The following is a 20,983-nucleotide window of genomic DNA, read 5'->3' on the forward strand; positions in this document are numbered from 1 at the left end:
CTGCAATCTCAGCCTAAGGTTTAAAAGAAATAAGTTACAATGTTCTTCCTGGCAGATTTAGAAAAGAAAAAGCTAATAACTGAGCAAAAGACAACAAAAGTTAATTCTTACAAAAATAAAATGAAATTTCTTAACCAAAGTTCACAAGTATAACTCCAAATTAAAGTAGTTGTATGTTTTGAGCATCTCTAAGTACAAACATTTAACAGTATATTTAAACCCAGTTATCGTCTCTCATCTCCAAATTTAAGAACTTTTAAAATAAAAGATCCTATCATCCAGTCAGTGGCCACATAAAAATATCAAGAGTCATCCTCGCCTCCAGAGTCATCCTTGCCACTGCCTCCTCTTATTATCACCCATATCAATCTATCCCCAAGACCTGGATTCCTGGTGAAATCCACCCACTTCTCCTCACCTCACACCTCCAGTAGTTCAAGTGAGCAATACCTTAACAACTGGTTTCTTCACAGTCACCCAAACTGTTTCTCATACAGCAGTCAAAACAATACTTTAAAAACCACAAAGCTATTCAAATCATCCCACTGCTTTCATGGGGATGCTGTTTATTGCCACAATGAAAAAGTGAAAGTGAAAGTCACTCAGTCGTGTCTGACTCTTTCCGAGCCCATGGACTACACAGTCCATGGAATTCTCTAGGCCAGAATACTGCAGTGGGTAGCTGTTCCCTTCTCCACGGGATCTTCCCAACCCAGGGATCGAACCCAGGGTTCCTGCATTGCAGACAGATTCTTTACCAACTGAGCCACCAGGGAAGCCCACTGCTGTAATAAACAAACCAAAAAATCCTAGATTATAAACACTGAACTGCAACCTGACTCCATAAAACATTCTCACCTTTTTGGTTTGCAGCATTCTCATCTTACTTGAAAGGAAACATTTTTAAGATGTCAAAATCAATTTCTGTCTACAGTGATGAGTCAACCACTGGTTTGGATACGGGCTCATCCACATTGTAAGTAAAGCAACATAAAGGTAAATACATGTTGACAAAAAGAAAGCACAAGTATTCTGAAAATAATTACTATAATCAGTTCTACAAATGTGAAGGTCCCCCATATCACAGTGCATTTCTAAGCAGCGACCATGACGCTGAAGAAGATCAAGAAGTGTTAAGTTTCCTCAACAGAAACTCAATGCCGATGAAACATCATTTCCCAAACAGACCAGTTCACCATGCTAAATTCCAGAACTCTAACACTAGCTCAATAGAAATTTCTTGAGTCAAGCCCTCCTTAGTGTTGAAGAAACTTCCAAAAGTCCACTTGATAAATATTTACTGAGAGCCTGGGCATTAATACATGAGCTGTAGATACAATGATAAACAAAAACAATCATTAAGTTGTTGCAGTAATACTCCTTTGATAGAGAAAGTCATGAATCAGATCTTCATAGCAACAAATGGAAAAGACAACTATCTTATCTATCACAAAAGACAGAAACACAGTGCTCTGCAAGCATAACAGGAGAAGGACCCAATCTGTGCTGCCTAGAGTCAGAACAGCCTTCTCTGAGGAAATGTTTATGTTAACATCTAAGCAATAACTAATCAGGCAAAGGGGGAACAATTCCAATAAGAGGAATCCGCAGGTACAATGGCCCTCAGGTTGGAGTAAACCAAGGCACAAAAATAAAGAGGAAGATTGTTGACAAAAAGGTAAAAACAGGTAAAATCACATGAAGACTTACAGCACAGAGTAAGGATTACCTATGGCTTTTATCCCTAAGAGAAGTGGAAAGCCACTGGAGATATAGCAGTATTTGGGAAACAGAAAACACTGAGGCTAGCACACGCCTAACAGCTCCTCTCTCGGTGTGAGGCATCCTGAAGAGATAACTGAGTGACACGGGAAGACCAATTCAGAGACCACCGCACAATCCAGGGAAGAAACAAAAATAGCTGGACCAGGAAGGATGGTGGTGGTGTGGAAATAAGAACTGCAGAGATGTTAGCAAGCAAAGTCCAGAGGCCTTCAAGACAAGCGGCTATTGGAGGTGAGGGAAAGGGAATGAGTGGCAAGGCCTAAGATGCTGGCCAGGGCACTGAGGGGGTAAGGAGGGAAGATGCCGTGTGACAACCTGATTCATCGAGGATAACATAGTGAAAAGCCACTGGAAACTGTACAGAGGACCGTCAAGTGGCCTGACCGCCTACACACCACAAAGTACCGACAATAATGATAATAAATTTTAACTACTAGTCCACACGCATATGGAAGGATGGAAAGTAACTAGAAATATATGGATAATAAGAGCTTAAGATTCATTCATCCAATAAATACTTTTCAAGCAACACCCATGTAACCACTACTCTGTCCTCAGCACTGGGGATGTGGTGGAGGGCAAGAAAGATGTGTTTCCTAACTTCAGACCCTCATTGGCAAAGAAACCATCCATGTATACAAATACGTAAAATTACTTGCAGAAAAAAACTGGGAGGGTTTCCTGGTAAAGTGACCATTAAACTGAGATCTGAATTCTGAGGAGGCAGTCTTATGAAGAGCAACAGGAAAAATGAGCCAGGCAAACAGAACTAAAAAGACAAAGGCCAGGAAGGTTGAGGTAAGTCTGTAGAAAAATCAGAAATGAGCCAGTGAGGCAGACCTACAGCCAGGCTTTCTTAATATGCTTACTCTAGAGTAGGGCGTTGTGGATAGAATTCAGAGTTCCCAATTTGGATGGGAAAAAAATCCACAATTTAATTTTCACCAATATCTAACAGAAATTGACACAGCCTTCTCTCATGAATGTAGGCAATAAACCACAGTACTATTAACAATGGTTGTGGCTTTGTCACCAACAGAATTGAATATTTTCATATCACAACTGTTACAGATATATTCAAACAGTGTACATAGTACTACTTTAAAATTCTGGCATTTATTAGTTTTGTCCCTATATCTTGTTATATAATGCATTAGTAAAAGCAGCACAAAGTACCATTATCATAAATTTGTATTTTTTTAATTTTGATAATACAATTGGCTTTCTGTGTTATCTTTTGTATTTCATGCATTAAAAACATGATAGAGAGAGGACTCAAAGGATTCATTAGTCTACTCAATGGGTCCATGGCACCCCCCCCAAAAAAATCATGAATTTCTAACCCAAAATAAAAGAAATGTAAGATTCCTATCAACTAAATGCAACTCCTGTTAACTACTAGTGGTTCTTTGGATCCTACTTCCAATAAACAAACTACAAAAAGATTTTTCAGAAAAATCAAATAAGCTGGATAATGAACTGGACATTAGATGATACCAACCATTACTATTTGTTTTGTTATATGTAATAATGCGAGGTTAAAAAAGACCATTTTTCTTCCTAAGAAGTGCAAAGTACATAGGAACAAAATGTCAGTGTCTGGGTTTTGCATCACAATAGTCCAGGAGAAGGGGGAGAGGTGAACAACTGAAGTAAAAGTGATTAAAAAATAATCCTAGAATCTGTGTGATGGACAGATTAAAAAAATCATATACTACTTTCTCTAATTATATTTATATCTGAAATTTTTCATAATTAAGAAACAAGGAGGGGTGGGGGTGTCAGTGGGGAGGGATTCAGTCACTACTAAAGGTCTCCTGGCCTTTGCACTTGGTCTGACTTTACTGAAGAAACACAAATACTATCTCTGATTTCCGAGAAGTTTCTGAGGGAGAGAGGAACTGAGTGCCTGCTGTCCTTGGCAATTACCTTCCTCACTGGAAACTGATAAATCAGCATTTAGCATTTGAAATGTTACTGTTTCACAAGCTTGACAATGAAACACCAATATTATCCAGTTTCTCAGCCTTGCTCTGGGCCAGGCAAACTGCTAAAGAAAGGCCACCTTATAAGGCAACCTGGGATCCACACGACTGATCTCTGCCAGGGTGAATAACCTTCTGCACTGCTGCTCATCCCCAGCAGTTATTTATGCTTTGATCTGTTACTACAAAGACAGTGGTGAAAATTCTTCAGGTACTCACAACCAGATTGTATGACCAGGGACTGGTCTTCAGTAATCTACAAACAGGGTTCCAATGTAAATTACAAGTGTAACACTACCATGTGCTACATGGGGAAGTTACACGGGGAAGCACGTTTTTGTAAAATCTACTATCCTATGACCTTTGTGCTGATGATGAGTGCTTCTAAAAAAAATTATTGAACTTTTCAAAACTACTCAGGACTCAGGAAGTTTATAAATAAGTCAAGTATGTGTCATAAAGTTGCTCAATCGTGTCCAACTATTTGCAACCCTATGGAATGTGGCCCATCAGGCTACACTGTACGTGGAATTCTCTAGGCAAGAATACTGGAGTGGGTAGCCAGCCATTCCCTTCTCCAAAGGATCTTCCCAACCCAGGGATTGAACCCGGGTCTCCCACACTGAAGGCAGCCACCGTGAAAGCCTCCAAATGCATGTCATAGATCTCCCCCAAACTGGAATCAATTTATTACAAGGTATTAAATCGATTATATCTATTACATTTAATCCAGATAAAGAAAAACTGTTCCCTAAATCAACGTATTTAAATAGTTAAGCTTTTAAGATTTACTTTCCCTGTTAAAGTTACTTGGGGAGGGGGGGCGGATGTGATAACATACACTAAAGTTATTGATGAATTATAATGTATCCACAAATTTACCATCAGAATGACTGGTTATTAAAATGTAGCTCTCTATGTTAAAAGCCAACAATTCCTAAGGATATGACGAAGCATTCTGTATTGCCTTTTAGGGTTAATTATAATAGTCTAATCATATCAGAAGCTGAATTTGGTGCTGTGGGGATTTATAAAGAAAACTAAAATCTTTTGGCATAATTGAAGTTAAAATTCTTCTGAAAAGTCAAAGAGCTGCATAATTTAAATTCTCAAGCTTGGTATATTAAATACAAAATTGAATTATAGGATATTAATGGCAACACACATAAAAGAGAGAAATGACAAACAGACACTGAAAGAAGACCAAACCATCTAAAATATCAAAATTAGGGGAGGTAAATGATTAGTGTGATAGTGTCAAGAATTCACTGTTGATAAATGATGATAATACACCAAAATCAACTCTTTTCTGGCTTAACTAGTAATCTGTAAAAAATGTTACACTGACTTGATTTCAAAATAATTTTGTGTTTGGTCTTATACACTTCTGCACAAACCTAAATGTTAAGGAACAAATGCTTTTTCAATGACAACATAAAATATGACTTCAACAGCAAGACAACTACTTGAGTTCTACAGTTTGTCTCCAATTAAAACAAAACTAAAAAAAAGTTACAATATTTAATTCCTTAGCATTTCATATGTGTATGTCTTCAACTTATTCACAGTAAAGCACCATTCTGAAATTTCAACTAAAAACCTTAGTTAAACAGTAAGATTTGTCCAGACTAAGTTTTTTAAAAACAGGTATTTAAAATAAACATGGAAACAGTCACTCACAGAGGAACATGAGAAGCAGGAAAGACAAGAAGAACAACACTAAAAGAAACATCCATCAAGAAAATGACCTGGAAAAGAAACCAAAACTTAGAATTAAAGACCAAATGCGGTTGTCAGAGTGTAGGACAGAGGGGATAGTGAGGGATGAATTAACAATCCAATGAGTTTTAAGAGAAAAATATTAAGACACTAGGAAAATAAAACTTGAATGTAGGATTTATATAAAAGATTGGAAATTCACTGAAGCTTTAAATCAATTTATGAAGACCTAGAAATTGATACAGCAAACAAAAACTCAGCCAACAATAGCCTAACAGAAAAGTACCCATCAAGAGAATATCTAAATGCCTGATTACTAGTTATTAGTGAAAGTGAAGTCGCTCACAGGTTAAAGCATCTGCCTCCAATACAGGAGACTTGGGTTCGATCCCTGGGTCAGGAAGATCCCTTGGAGAAGGAAATGGTAACCCACTCCAGTATTCTTGCCTAGAGAATCCCATGGACGGAGAAGCCTGGTAGGCTACAGTCCATGGGGTCGCTAAGAGTCGGACATGACTGAGTGACTTCACTAGTTATTAGTAATTACTAGTTATCAATATACCATGTGTTTTTCATATGAATGAACTGATTCAAATCATGTCACGAAATCATATATTGAATATAATCTTTTCCCCTCAAATTAATGAAGAAAAATATATAAAATAAAATCATGTCTGAGTTAAAGAACAGTAACAGTCAGTCTAAAACTACACTCAGAAGTTAGAATTTAAAAGCGGTGAAATACGTTCAATATTGATAGTAATTCTGTTAAAACGGAATATATTAAAGTTGCTGTGATGAAGGTAAACAGAAATTGGAATAAAAGACTATACTGTAGTATGCTCACATTGCAGACAGACGCTTTACCATCTGAGCCACCAGGTAGAAGAATATAGACAAAGTTATTCTTGACATATGTGCTAGAATTAGTTTAAATAATTGTTGTATAATTTTTAATAATAGTGTTAAGATCGCTCTGTTTCAGGGTGTTTTAATAGTGTTTATTGTGAGAACAGAAGAAAACAGAACCAGTTTGGAAATATGTCATTTTGTTAGTAGAAATGCTACAGCTACTTATGAGTCATATATGCACAAAAGAAAAAACTCTGTCTATGCTTCTTTCAAAATAGGTCTCAGGAGCTGTGTGACCATACTGTTAACTATATGGTCACTGGTAGGATAAATTTAAAAGGTATGTTATAGACAAAGTTAAAATTTTAAGATACTGTGGATAAACTGGTAACTACTCTTTAATGAAATGAAAAGCTACATTAATGGCATTTAACCATCTAGGCTTACACTGAAAGTACTATCCACTGTGTAATGGATTTTCAATAATCTTAACAAGATACATAAACTGAAAGCAACAGTATAAAAGAGCAATATATTTTACTTTATAAGCATTAAAATTCCCTGACACTTATTGACATGATCTGTACTATTATTTGTTTTTTCTGAGTATATCAGCATCAAAATGCCAATTCTGTTAACAAACTATTAAGGTAAAATGAGATTTTAATACCTTTAAGAAGATATCAGTGTTAGGAGATGAATACCCACCCAAAGAAGTGTTCTCTCTACATACCGCCCAACTATTTTAAAAAAGAGAGTTGGGGGCACTGCATTATTCAGTGTAGAAAGTTTATAAAATACCTATAATATAAATATTCCTGCAATAACTACAATTAATTCAGTGCTACCAACAGCACTGAAAGAAGAATGCTAAACTAGGTACATCTGTGCACATTTAAAACCCTGAAGACCTCAAAGGAGGTTACCATAATCCCATTTTTCAGATGAAAAAATCAATACCTAATCTGTTGCAACAAAGAGGCAAAGAAATCAAAATAGGTGCTCTCCTCACTCTCCCTCATATCAAGAGTATGCCCCAAATCTACAATAAGCACATTATGAAAGAATTTTTAAAAACCAGTATGGAAAAATCACTTGGGGAGAACTACTATAAGAGGGATCCAAGTGAAGCTAAGAGTACAAAGAAAACATTCAATTTAATGGTGAAATCTTAGAAAAGTCTATGAAAATGCAGATATAATAAAAAATAAACTATGCACAAAATATTAATATGTTAAAAGTTAAGTATTTACTTCATGTAACAGGTAAAGATATACAATTGACTTTCAAAAGCTTAAGACATATAATGAGTGACTGACAGAAAACATACAATGCTCTGTTTTGTTCAGGGGTACACCTTTATGTTGCTCAGGCTGACAAAGGACAGAGTGCCCCTCTCATTCCCCAAAACATCAAGAGAGTCAGCAAGTTCTGAAAATTATTTCAAGTGTAATGTTCTCAAGCAAAAACATGCCAATCTAAATATAGAATGCAGAAAATTGTGAAAGTAATCTTCTTACTTACAATTATGTGACCATACATTAAAATCTCAATACTTTACATACTTTTTGGATCAAAATAAATAGTTTAAGTAATTAAGCCTCTTTATATATATGAGCCCTAGCAGGTAAACTTGGAAAAGCCTAACTAGCTAAGCTGTCACACCCTCAATATGATAACATCTTTGTAGTGATTTTATCTCAAAGAATAAAGAGCTTATAAAAACACATTCTAGTTACTGGAGAAGAAAAGGGTTCTCATAATATTTAAATAAACCAGTCTTCATAGCTTTGAATGAAAATTGTATCATTAGACATGTAATATTAAGTTCATCACTGGAAGCAGAGTTGCCTACATTTACACATACAACAAACTGAGATTATACATAAAATTATAAACTCATAATAAAAGTAGCCATCATTTATCTACTGAGTCCCTTCTGTGCTAGGCACTTTACTCACTCATTAATAATACTATAAAGTAAATTCTATCCTTATTATAAAAACAAAACCTCTGGCAAAAAGGTTACACAACCATCTCAACTTAATTAGTGGCAGAATGAATGGAAGAGCTGAGATTCAAAGCCAGGACTGACTTCAAAGCTTTAAATTTGTGTTTCCAACTGACTGACTTCTTTTTAGCAAGCCAGCACTGCCTTTATTTACAGCAGGGATTTCAAACTCAAAGGCCAATAGAATCTAAGTGGTGTACAGAAGGGAAGAAGGTGACATAAAAGACCAGAGTAGTGAGGCTTGGAGCAACCCGGAGAACTCGTAGCAGGTAGAGAAAGTAAACTGCTCAGGTGGACATGGGGCTGTCATGCTGGACTGTGGGCCCAGAGGCTTCTCAAGGGGTTGTAAATGCCAACTGTTTATGTCACAGACTCTGATCTTTAAAGTGTTGGTGAATAAAATAAAATTCATGTGGGGCCACAGTGAAGGACCCCAGAAATGCATCAAGAGGCCCAGGCAAGCACAGACAGGCAAGCTGCACCTAGCTCTGGAAAGTTCCTTTGCCAGAGGCACCCTTCAAACACACAGAGTAACCCATCTCCTTTCCAATCTTTCAAAGTGACACATCCTTCCCCCCGGGCATTGCTCCTTCCTGCCTTCTGATCCTTCGCTGTAAAAATGTGCTCTTCTGCAATACTTATGTCAGCTCCTACTCAAACTCTGGACCTTACTTCAAGAGCTACCCCCTCAGTGAAGTGTTCTGACTCCCACAGAATACCAATTTTAGGTTTTATGGCACAATGGGTTTGCACACACCTGGCACAGTCATAATTGCACGACAGCCATGTGCCTCTCCAACAGTCCATTTAAAAAGAGTCCACGTGCATGTCTGGTTGTGCACACCAGTGCTGTGAGCCTAGCCTAGCACACATCTCCAACAGTCCATTTAAAAAGAGTCCACGTGCTTGTCTGGTTGTGCACACCAGTGCTGTGAGCCTAGCCTAGCACACAACAAGCACCCAGCAAACATCTGCTGAAGGGAAAGTAGAGGGAGGCGAGTCTCACATAACAAGTCTTGATCAGCTATCCCCATCTCCCACTGGCCTGGGCTCCGGACCCACCTCCCCAGTAGCCCCGGTACTATTTGGTACAATTCGAGCCCAGATGAGCAAATGTAACTGACAATGTAACTTTGTGAAAACTGAGATTCTGGATCCTTCTGAAAAGTGAAAATTGATGGTGCTATTATTAGACCTCTCGCACAGATATGGGAAACCCACCCCAGTTTACGATCAGGAAAATGGTTTCCCAAAAAAAGAGATCATAAGAACTATGATGAGTGTTGGAGTGGCTTCAAGTAACAACCTGAAATGAAAGCTTTTCATTTGTATGATTTCAGAGTGCAAAAGGTTTCCTCAAAAATAAAAACAGCAAAAGGAGTCAATGATATTCAGTAAGAACAGGAGCTAGAATATGTGGCCCTTTCACATAAACAAGCTAGACTGGGAGGTTAAAATAAAGCGGTTCGTGATGAAGGATTGCCACATCTTCTCATTCCCTCTCCAATGGAACCATAGGTTTGCTACCACCCAACAAAAAAAGGTTCATCACCAGCTCTTATTTACTATACAATGAAAAGCACTTTCTAGTGGCATGTTTTTAGTCTAAAAAGGCCCCTTTCATTAAAGAAATTCATGAAAATATACTCTGATGTCCTCCATAGCGAACGGTTCCTACTCCCAAACCATGACTCCTAAGATCACGTCAATTAAACTGATTCCATGCAACTCTGGTTCTCTGCAATGTTCTCAACAGGAGGGAGAAAGGGACCAACCTGGGGGCTAAACAAGCCCGGGAAAGAGTCCACACTCTTTCAGTTAAGATATTTAGAATTTTAAAATGACGACATTCCTGTACCACAAAATATGTTTAATCCAGTATTTCTTGAACATTAGATACCCAAGTGACACATGTGGAGGGAAGTCTGTCAACCAGGAAAGCCCCCAGCTATTCTTCAACGTAACGGTCCTGTGCCCCTGCATTTCTTGGCACGATTCAAAAGCTAACCAGAGGCCCAACTACACAAACTTGTGACTTTAAAGATGCCTGAGCTTCTGTTTCTATAATAAACTTAAACAAATCATCATCTTCATGAAACGTTACAAAATACACTGCCTGGGCCTTTACTTCTATAGATTTCAATTATGATTCTTACGAAGTATTATCAAAACACATATCCTTGGAAATTCCCCAGTGGTCCAGTGATTAGGGCTCCATACTTCTACTTCTGGCGGCATGAGTTCAATCCCTAGTCAGGGAATTAAGATCCTTCAAGCATCACAGGGCATCAAAAAAAGATGCAGAAAAAAAAAAAAAACAACCCACATATTCCTTCTGTATAATACATGTAGAGAACTCATTTGTACAAAAATTTTCTAGTCTGCATAAGTCAACTTACTAGTTTAGTCTAAAATCGAAGAGAACTCTAGTGTCTTGAACTTAAAAGATATGTAGATCAATCCTAATGAAGACTGAAACTAACCTTAATAACTATGTATATCAACGAGGCATTTCAAAACCCTGAAGAACAAGGGTAGCAAAAATAAGCTGCACATAAATTAGTAAAGAAGTCATATCTGTACAACAAAGCCTTTAACATACTCTTAATAGCTTTGTACATTTGCGTGGATCTCACAGGAGAAACTTTCTTAATTGGAGAATAAGGTAGAAAGCTGGTGAAACTCACAAGCTCACAAACAGGTAATAATTTAAAAAAAAAAGGGGGGGGGGAGAAAAAAAATTACACTGAAAGGATGAGTTAGAAGTTCAACTAAAATTTCAAAGCTTTTAGAGTCAAAGTTCTCAGTGTATTATTCTCTAACAATGCTAAAATGAATCAGGTCATAAGCAGGACAGAGATTCAAACCAGGCATTAAAACACTAAAAGTACTAGCAATTTAACCATGTTTAGTCTTTCTGCTGCATTCCTACACAATGTGTTTCTGTGATTAGTCCTGTAAAATCATACACCATAGAACTGTTTAAATTTGCCTCTTACAAGTATATTTAGGAACAAAGACTCTGATGAGGAAGTACAGCCTCATCATTCTCACCCTGTTTAATTAAGAAGCTGTCTTGGATTTTAGAAAAACGGTTCTGTAAAAAGCATCTATTAAAAACTATCACAGATTTTACTACTCGCATAGAAGTTCAATTATGAAATCTATTTCACAGCATTTCAGATGAGACAAAAGTAAAACCAACAGTGACAAAAATAACCACAAAAACCTCACTTTGATGGCTACGTAACAGCATCAGTTCTATAGTTCACTTGGAGAATGGCCAATAGGCAAGTTCTGCCCCCAAATAAATGTCAATAAATAAATCTTTAAGAATTTAAGTTAAATCTTACAGCTGTGAGTTACCTTTTGAAGTCAGGAAAAACCAAGCAGATCTCATAAAATGGTTTACCTGTCTTTTATCATGTTCCCCTCACCCACTCTACTCCGGTGACCTGGCCCGCACTCTGCAGCATATGGGGCCTCAGTCCTGACCCCCGCACGTCTTTCACACAATGCTCTTCACCAATTCTCTCCTCAGCTGTCACCTTCTCAGAGAGGCTTCTCTGACTCCTCTGTCTAAAGAGTCCTATCGGTTTATTCACAGCAACAACCCTAGCAACCAGAACAATGTCTGACACAAGTACTCAATAAGCACTTGTTGAATGAATAAGGAATCCTCATACAGTTTTAATAATATAAAATCAAATCTGATGACAGTTTAAAAATAAGTGTATTAGCAAAACAGAGATAAAGACAAACACCATGTGATTTCATTCATACGCAGAAACCAAAAAAAAACACAACAAAACAAATGGAAACACTCAAGAAAAACTCACTGATACAAAGATGACTGCATTAACCATAAGTGGTTACCAGAAATACAGGTAGTTGGGAGGTGAGAGACATGGGTGAGGGGATCAGCTGCATGATAATTAGACTTGTGGCGATCGCTCAGTAGCATACACAGATGTTAAATTACAACGCTGTACAACTGAAACTTATTTTTTCTAAAAAAAAAAATAGGGCTTTGGTCAGATCATCTAGAAATAATAATCTTTAGGAGGTTAAAAAATAAAAAAGACAAGTTTGCTAAAACTGAGCCAAAGGCTTACAATCACAGACATTAAGTATTCGGATGTGTCAAGTATGCAATTTGTAGCATGACATGAACTACTACCATCTGTCTTTTCAGGACATGAGATATTATGGCAAAGAACTCTCCCAAATGGAACCTCGTATCTCATCACTAACTTTAAAATCTCCAACCAGGTAGCATCCAATCTACTTGCAAGTTAATCAAAACAACTTTCATTTAAACATACTCAGCTTAAAAAATAAAAAAGACACCCATGAATCAAATAATATCCCTCAGCTCTGTCAGCACAACTGGTCATTAAAGATAAATGTCTGAAATAGAAACTACTAGAGAACACAGATTTCCTTCAACATCTGCTACTCACATAAAATGACTGGAACAAAAGAACCTCTGCAGTCAGAGTGACTTACCGTCACAGACTTGAGAGTCATCCCATGGTAGGTGCCCATAGTGTCAATTTTGAAACCTTCCGTTTCTATAAAGAAAGTGAGATTACCATTAGATTTTATATATTTTATGATAAATAGCAAATCTAAAGTAATAATCTACATTATATCTGATAGCTCAACAGAATAACAAAGCCTTGAATCTACTAGACATACAGTTAAATTACATACTTGTGAAGATGGAAACTTTCAAAGGAATACCAGCTCAAAGATGCAAACAATACACACCAATGGGCCCAAAGTACAGAAGCTGGTTAGGACTGTCTCTACAACTGTGGTCAAGTCATATAGCTGGTTGGAAATACAAAAAGCTAAACTGAATAAAATATTTTATAATCCCCAAGTTATTTAGTCCTAATATGAACTCTTTACCATAAAGATCTGTGTTCCAAAGTAACAATCACCAGTACACGTTTTGTAATTCGTAGAAAAGCAACACTAAATACTGACAGGCACTCCAGGACAGAGTCTCAGTATACCTTTCTGTAACAGGTCAGAGAGGTAAATATTTTACACACTGCAAACCATACAGTCTGTCACAACTCCTGAATTCTGCAGTTGGAGTGCAAAGGCAGGATGAACAACGTAAGTAATCAAATGAGTACAGCCTGATTCTACCCCAGGAGATTCAGATTTGGTCTATGGGCTGTAACCTGCCAACCCCTACTTGACAAAAGTCATTCCAAGAGAAAAATTGGATAAAAGGATGAACTACCATCTTTCTACGCCATATGTTCAGTACATACCTTTATCCAGCCAATGAAACAAGCACACAAAATTCACTGCATCAAGGCAACAAACTCTTTAATAAACTTACGGGGATTTCAGATTATGCAGGAAAGAAATCATAAATGCTACCCTTTTACAGTTGCTTCTCTCTCATTTTTTCATGAATGAGATAAATGAAGAGCCCAAGAAAAGTTACACTGACATCAGTCCCACCCTCACTAAGCACCTTGCTGATACGGCAACGGCTCACTGCTGAATGAGCCATGGAGCCATCACAAAGCCAGTCCTCAAGTGGTTACTCCAGTCTATGCACCCAAGTCCTCAATGCACACCTTTATAACTGGGGAAATATGATTTGATATGTAGAGTTTCTACCCTAAATTAAACTTCTGAGAGATAGAATTAAGGCTAACAATAGCAATTATTTATAGGTAGCGTATTATATACACCAGTCACTATTCTGGGGACTTTATTAACTAGTTTAATCCCCACAATAACCCAAAGAGATAGGGACTACTACTAAATACTATTGGTATTGTAATGACACACAGAAGGAAACCGAGACAGACTACTGTTAAAGTAACATCAAAACTTTTCTGTAAAATGCCAGACAGTATTTTTAGGCTTTGTGGGCCACATGATCTCTGTCACAATTCAACACTGCTGTCACAGTGCTAGAGACAAGAGTAAAACAAAAATGAATGAGTGTGGCTGTTTTCCAACAAACGTAATTCAGAAAAACATGTAGTGGCACAGACATGGCCTGCAGACGTTTGCCAACTCCTGCTCCCACATGAGGTCACGCTGCCTCTCGGGTTCAGCACAACCACAGGAAGAGGAAGAGAAAGATCAAGGAACTCGCCTTCTTTTCCTTTGAATCTTTCCTGGTCATATCTGTTGTAAGCAGCCGGGATAGGCTGTTTGGTACGCAATGTAGGATCCTGCAGAAAAACATCGTTAAGTTATATGTCAATATTGTCTAAACTGTTACTTAATACTTACAATAAAAATTACAATAAAGCTATTGTTTTCTAAGGTTTCCTCTTAATATTTTGGCCAATAAGACCAAAACAAGGAGTAGACAAATCTGGGGAATCATCTGAAGCTGATTTTCAAGATACTGTTTACTGCTGGAACACCAACCCAACTAGGGAGGAGGTAAAGAACACCAAGTAAATGTGCACCAAGGCAAAAAACAGAATTCTCAGAAACTGCAGAAATAACACGGGTGCACTTAATAATTTCATTATGATTAAATTTCTTTAAAAATAAACTCACTTCAATCATGAATTATTTTTCTTTAACACAAAAAACAAACTTTTAATTCGAACCGTATTCAACTGGCATGTTGGAGTCTTTTAACTGAATTATTCCCCAGATTATTAATCCTTATATTAAATAAATAAAATAATGACAATAAACCCATTTATCAAAGTACAGTGCAAAGCTGAAGTTAACAAAGCTGTTTTCTTAAAACACTCAGAAAAACTTGCCAATCTAACATATAATTAATTCACAATACTTTCTATAAAAGTCTATGATAAACTAAAAAAGTATATTTAAAGAATATTCCCAAAATTGCTTGGGAAATTCATGTTATTTGTAAAGACTGAAATATTCTTCATTTTGTTACAATAGGATGCTACCGCAATTATTACTCCAAATCAAACATATTCATTCAAGAGTGTCACTAGGTATATACTTCCACAGTCAAATGCCAAACATTAAAATTTTCAAGTAGTTTAATGATTATGAGAATACAGAGAATATTCAACCACAAAGGTAACAGTTGAACTGTTTTAGGAGTTGATGTAAGTTTCCTACCAATTGCTATTCAACAAGTCCACCAATTCATAATTATAAACACTGTTTTGCATAACAGCACCTATCACTGCCTTTTTTATTTATCTGTATGTCCCACTAGACTCTAAGTGCAAAGGAAGCTTTTCACTCTTACACATCTTGTATCTCTGTCGGCACACTGCCTGACAAAAAGAGGCACTTAAAAATGTGCACCTCTGGCTGACTCATGCCGACATATGGCAAGAACCACAATACTGTAAAGCAACTATCCTCCAATTAAAAAAAAAAATACCTGGCCAGCAAGTCACCTGACCTGTTTATCTAAATACTAGCAAAAATTCACTACCTTGAAAAGGTTAAACACCAAGAATTTCATGAACAAATAAACCTACTTACTCTTGCAAAGACTGTATTAGTACTCTACCAAATTTTGACATACTTTTAGAAATTATAAAATGAAAAAGGTTTTATTTGCATGTTATTTTTCCTTTGCTGAATCTTATGAAACTGGCTTCATAGATTTCATTTATATGTGGAATCTAAAAAAAGAAAACAAATCAACAAACCAAACAAAACAGAAACACACTCACAGAAAGATGTAGAACAAATGTGCGGTCATTACAAGGGTTGGGAGGAGTTGGAACAAAACAAATAAAAGGGATTAGGAGGTACAAACTTCCAATTATAAAATAATTAAGTCACAAGGATGCAATATACCGCATGGGGAATACAGTCAATAAATAATATTGCAATAACTCTGTATGGTAACAGATGGTTACTAGACTTCTGGTTCTGATTAATTTGCAATATATATAAATGTCAAATCACTGTGCTGTATACCTGAAAAAATATAATTTTGTATGTCTCAATTCTAAAATAAATAAGTAGATAAATACTTAAAGATGTTTTCAATATTATAACACCGAATAATCACTTTTAATAAAACTACTATAGAAGCAACAAAATGTTCTTACAACAGGTGCTGCATTTGGGGCCGGTCGCTGTTCGGGTGCACGCCCTTCTTCTCTGGCCTTTACTGACTGAAGAATTGCAAAAATATTCTTGGAAAAATTCTGAAACAGAAATGGATTTCAATTATTGAGTCCACTTAAAATTAAATACTCAATAAACAATTTCAGATTCAGTTTTCTCTATTAATTCTTCCCTTACTACATCATAATGAGGCATGATTACTACACACGAAAGTAAAAATCTACTACTACTAGGAAATTCATCCAAAGACCAGTTATTATAAACCCAATGTTATTCACTTATTTTCATTTTACCTAAAGTACACAGCTGGCTATAAATTCATTGATATTCTCCATTTATTCAAAAAATGTAAGCAGCAAACAAGGTAACATTTAAAAACAAAAGTATAGCAGATTTGTTGTCAAGGGGGCGTCTTAGTTGTAGAAGAAATGAATTCTTCTGAAAGAAATCAACTATTAAAGTTTCTTCTTGATGAACTCCAGTGCTAATTTCAGACTGCTACACTTCATAGGTTGAAAGTTCGAGATACTGTTAGGAGTCAACAGGCACTTTTCAAAGCTGTGTGAGTTGGAAAGATTTTTAAAAACATAACAACTTTTACATGAACAACCTTAGCAACATTGAACAAAGCTGACAAATCTGACCACTCCTTCATGAAATATTCTTTCACCTGAGACTATCCCCCTCAGTTCCCCTGGGGCTCTTCTAACTCTGCCTGTTAATCACTTATCATTTTAAGCAACATTCTGTCTCCTATTGAAGAATATAACCTTTGTGAAAACCAGGACCAAGGCACCCCCAGTCAGTGCCCCCATGTGCCTGCTGGACGATGTCACATAAACGTTACACAAATAAACATGGATAGGAGAGGAGAGACAGCCTGAAACATAATGTTAACCACTGCCACAGGAACAGTACTTACTAGTTCCTATAATTCTTTAGGACAACAAACATACATCTCACAACCACTTACTCTTAAAAATTATGGCACACCCAAAGAGACTTTGTTTATACAGGTTATAATATTTATCAAATTAGAGATCTGAACTATTTTTAAAATAACAATTCCTTCAAAAATGAGGGGAAAAGGTACTCTAAGTAAAAATAACTTGTTTTCATGAAAAACTATTTTCCAAAATGTACAAAATGTTAATGACAAGCCAAGTGTGACACTATGTTAAATTTAGGAAACTGCTATGGCCTCAGTAGCAAAAAGGAACCTCACAAATTCTAACTTTCTTTTAACTGACAAAAAAATACTGTCAATTTCATTTCTTGAATCAACAGCCGTTCCTCCCTCATTTTCCAAAAAATGCCAAATGCACATGTGCTTTTCATGGAGACAATCATATTTTGGTATGCAGAAGTGCTTTGCATGTTCTGATTTCATCACAGAAAATACTGGTAAGAATATACCTAAAGGTTAAGATTTAATAAAATTAGTGAATTTTTGAATTTCATCAAGGACATCATTAGCAGTGAAGAACAAAATGGCCACTAGCAAAGACCGGAGCCAATGCTTTAATTCACATCAAGATACCAGCAGTTAACTAACCACTGCTTTTGCACCAGAAATGCAAAGGTCAACACAGTGACAAATGCAAATAAAGTCTTAATCTTATTAAGAAAACAGCTGAAAACATGAAAAGCAAATTTCACTATTTTAAAACTCTAGAAAAAAATTAAAATGTTACTAATTTTATGTGGTAGAATTACAAGTGAGTATTATACCTTCCTTTTAGTGATTTATCAATTTTTCAACAATGACTATATATTAGTGTGTATAAATTTAAAAGTATATCTTAAACAGTATCATAAAATTAGACTGCTTTTTTGAGACGTGCTTGCAATGGAATTTTGAAAAAATAACTTTTGCTCAAGAAACTCAGCTAATAAGAAAACCCTGATAGGTGGTAATAATGAAGATCTGTTTAAAATCATAGGGCCATTCAGGGCAATAAGCACCTAAAAGTTTTTTGTTTTTTTTTTAAGAGTTTGTCAGATGAAAACAGTATACAGAGGGACTACCTACCAGTCAAAATCGTCATTTTGATTTTTTAAAATGTTAATACTCACAGAAGCAAACCTAGCTACAAAACAGTTCTTCTAATACTAACTTATTTTTAAATTACACATTGGTGCCAACAATGCTAAACTCTACTACAACACTTAGTTTTGAAATAGTGGTACAATCCTGCCACCTAGAGCTCAAAAAAGTTATTCATTTCAAATATTACAATGAACACTGGTAGAATATAAGTAATAATACTTAACTATTAGCCACCCTAGGCATTAAAAATGAGTATCAACATATCTATCTATGATGGCTCCCTCATAGTTCAGGTGGTAAAGAATCCGCCTGCAGTGCAGGAGACCCTGGGTTTGATTCCTGGGTTGGGAAGATCTGCTGGAGAAGGGAAAGGCTACCCACTCCAGTATTCTGGCCTGGAGAATTCCATGGACTATACAGTCCATGGGGTCGCAAAGAGTTGGACATGACTGAGTGACTTTCACTTTCTTTCATCAACAGATCACTTAAATACAAACTTAAGATTTACTCGTGTTTTCAGATTTCTTCATAATTCTAAGCTCTGGAGAATGATTCTTAATCTTGACACCAACTGCTCTACAAAACAAGTCAAAGTACAAGAGAAAAAAATTATTCCCTTCATATATTCCTTCTAGTAGCTATTCTACTAAAATGGCACAGTGAACTTAGGGCCAGAATCCAAAAAATGTGCAAACAAAATGAGTCTGCCTAGACCAATGAAGAAGTTCACTTTCATCAATAATCTCACATTTTCTAAAAAATCTTCTCACCAAATCATCACTGTGAACTGTGTCTCAGTGAAGAATTAACATTTAAGAGAAAATTCAGATGTGTGGGAGAAAAAGAGAAGTAAAAATAGGTAAGTGAAACAGAATTGATTTAACCTTTTTGGAGATCTATTAAGACACTGAATATCCAGTATCTTTCAACTTCTTATCTTTCAAAATTTAAAGTACATTCTCCTTTAACCAGCAACTGGCTTCTAGGCATTAATGCCTCTGCTATGTAGTCATAAACGCATGAAGGTGTATGTACAAGGATGTTTTTAAATGCAGTTATTTATAATCATGAATAGGAAACGAGAGAAGATGACAGGAGAGAGAAGGAGGCAGGAAAAAAGGGGAAAGGAAATGAAGAAAACCCACCATCCTGCAGCCAAAAACAAAACAACTCCATTAATGAGGAACCAGCAAACACTGCCACAACCACCCAACAGAAGAGAATGTATCAAATACACAAACAAATTAATGTTTGTTGGGTCATTCTCATTAAGTTCTCTACTTTGTGAGGAAAAAAAATCAATATTGGTATTAATGACCAGCGAGCTTACCATCAAGATTCCCTGTTCATTGGGTTTAAGCAAAAAATCTCACCAGTAAGAAAACTGTAAATCTCTGGATTTACAAACAAAGCGCAAAGAAAGGGACTCGCACTTTGACTCAGATTTTTTCATCAGCTTCTCTGGTGACCAACCACCAATCATACACTAGCATGGAATGGTAAACAGATCAGTTAGAAAGCTAAATGATTACTGCTCTCTTAGATACAAAAAACTTCCTCCTCACAGGAAATTTTAACCAACTTTAAAATCAACCGTAGTTGAAACACACACAGACACTAACAAACAAGAAGTGGAATATAATTACCTTTCCTGTGCTCTGTAAAATAGTTGTTCGCGTCCGCCACACTCTTTCTCTGCTGACAATATCTCGGGTCACATCTACTTCAGCATCCACAAAACTCCTCTGTTTTAAGGCAGTTATATCATCATCTAAGTCAGTCTTAATGGTAGATCTTTTCTTAGCCATAATTTTGGCTTTGATTGCGGCAATTTTTTCCACTGACATAGCTTCAGACAAAGACCTGAAAGCAACGTCTTTTTTAATATTCACAGCAAGGATCTCTTGAGCACACTATAAAATATTTTGCTACATTTATAACTTCCTGGTAATAATACTTTAAGTGGCAATAATTAAGATTTCCTCCATATATATATAAAACTGACACACTTGATAACTTACAACCATGTAGGGGTCCACATAAAAACACTATAAGCAAATCAGTAATTTTTAGGAGGAACGATGCACAATATTTTTCACATTTTTAAAAATCTCTTCCCCTATCCAAATAATTAATTAATACAACCTTTTAGATTGATCACCATCAACCAATCAGAGAATTCTGCACAAGCCGATCACATATCCTGGGACACGGCTCCCTCCGTCTTTAAAAATACTTTGCTGAAACCCATCAGAGTTTGGGTTTTCTGAGAACAAGCCACCTGTCCTTGTGTGGCCCTGTAATAAACCTTTCTCTGCTCTCCCTCCACAAAAAAGCCTTTTATATGAGACTTTTATTTGCTAACCCTCCCCATCCTGCATACAAATTACACACACACACACACACACCCCCATAAGCATGTGCACACAACACATTGAAAGGCAGGGGGAAAAATTTCATTCTGTAAAGAATCCAAAGTTTAGGTTTTCCTTGAAATTTATTTCAAGGTTT

General features: G+C 36.4%; 1 protein-coding gene across 1 annotated transcript in view; it reads right to left on the bottom strand.

The window, feature by feature from the left end:
* CDC73 (cell division cycle 73) overlaps positions 1-20,983 on the bottom strand; it is an 85,045-nt gene that overhangs the window by 49,453 nt on the left and 14,609 nt on the right. Inside the window, exons 7-10 of the mRNA XM_052653707.1 lie at positions 20,119-20,335; positions 16,404-16,502; positions 14,489-14,567; positions 12,862-12,926 (exon numbers count right to left, since the gene is read on the bottom strand). Of these exons, the coding sequence (XP_052509667.1) occupies positions 12,862-12,926; positions 14,489-14,567; positions 16,404-16,502; positions 20,119-20,335 (460 nt within the window). The remainder of the gene's footprint in view (positions 1-12,861; positions 12,927-14,488; positions 14,568-16,403; positions 16,503-20,118; positions 20,336-20,983) is intronic.

The sequence above is a fragment of the Budorcas taxicolor genome, chromosome 16 (genome assembly GCF_023091745.1).
Source record: "Budorcas taxicolor isolate Tak-1 chromosome 16, Takin1.1, whole genome shotgun sequence".
Lineage (NCBI taxonomy): Eukaryota > Metazoa > Chordata > Mammalia > Artiodactyla > Bovidae > Budorcas > Budorcas taxicolor.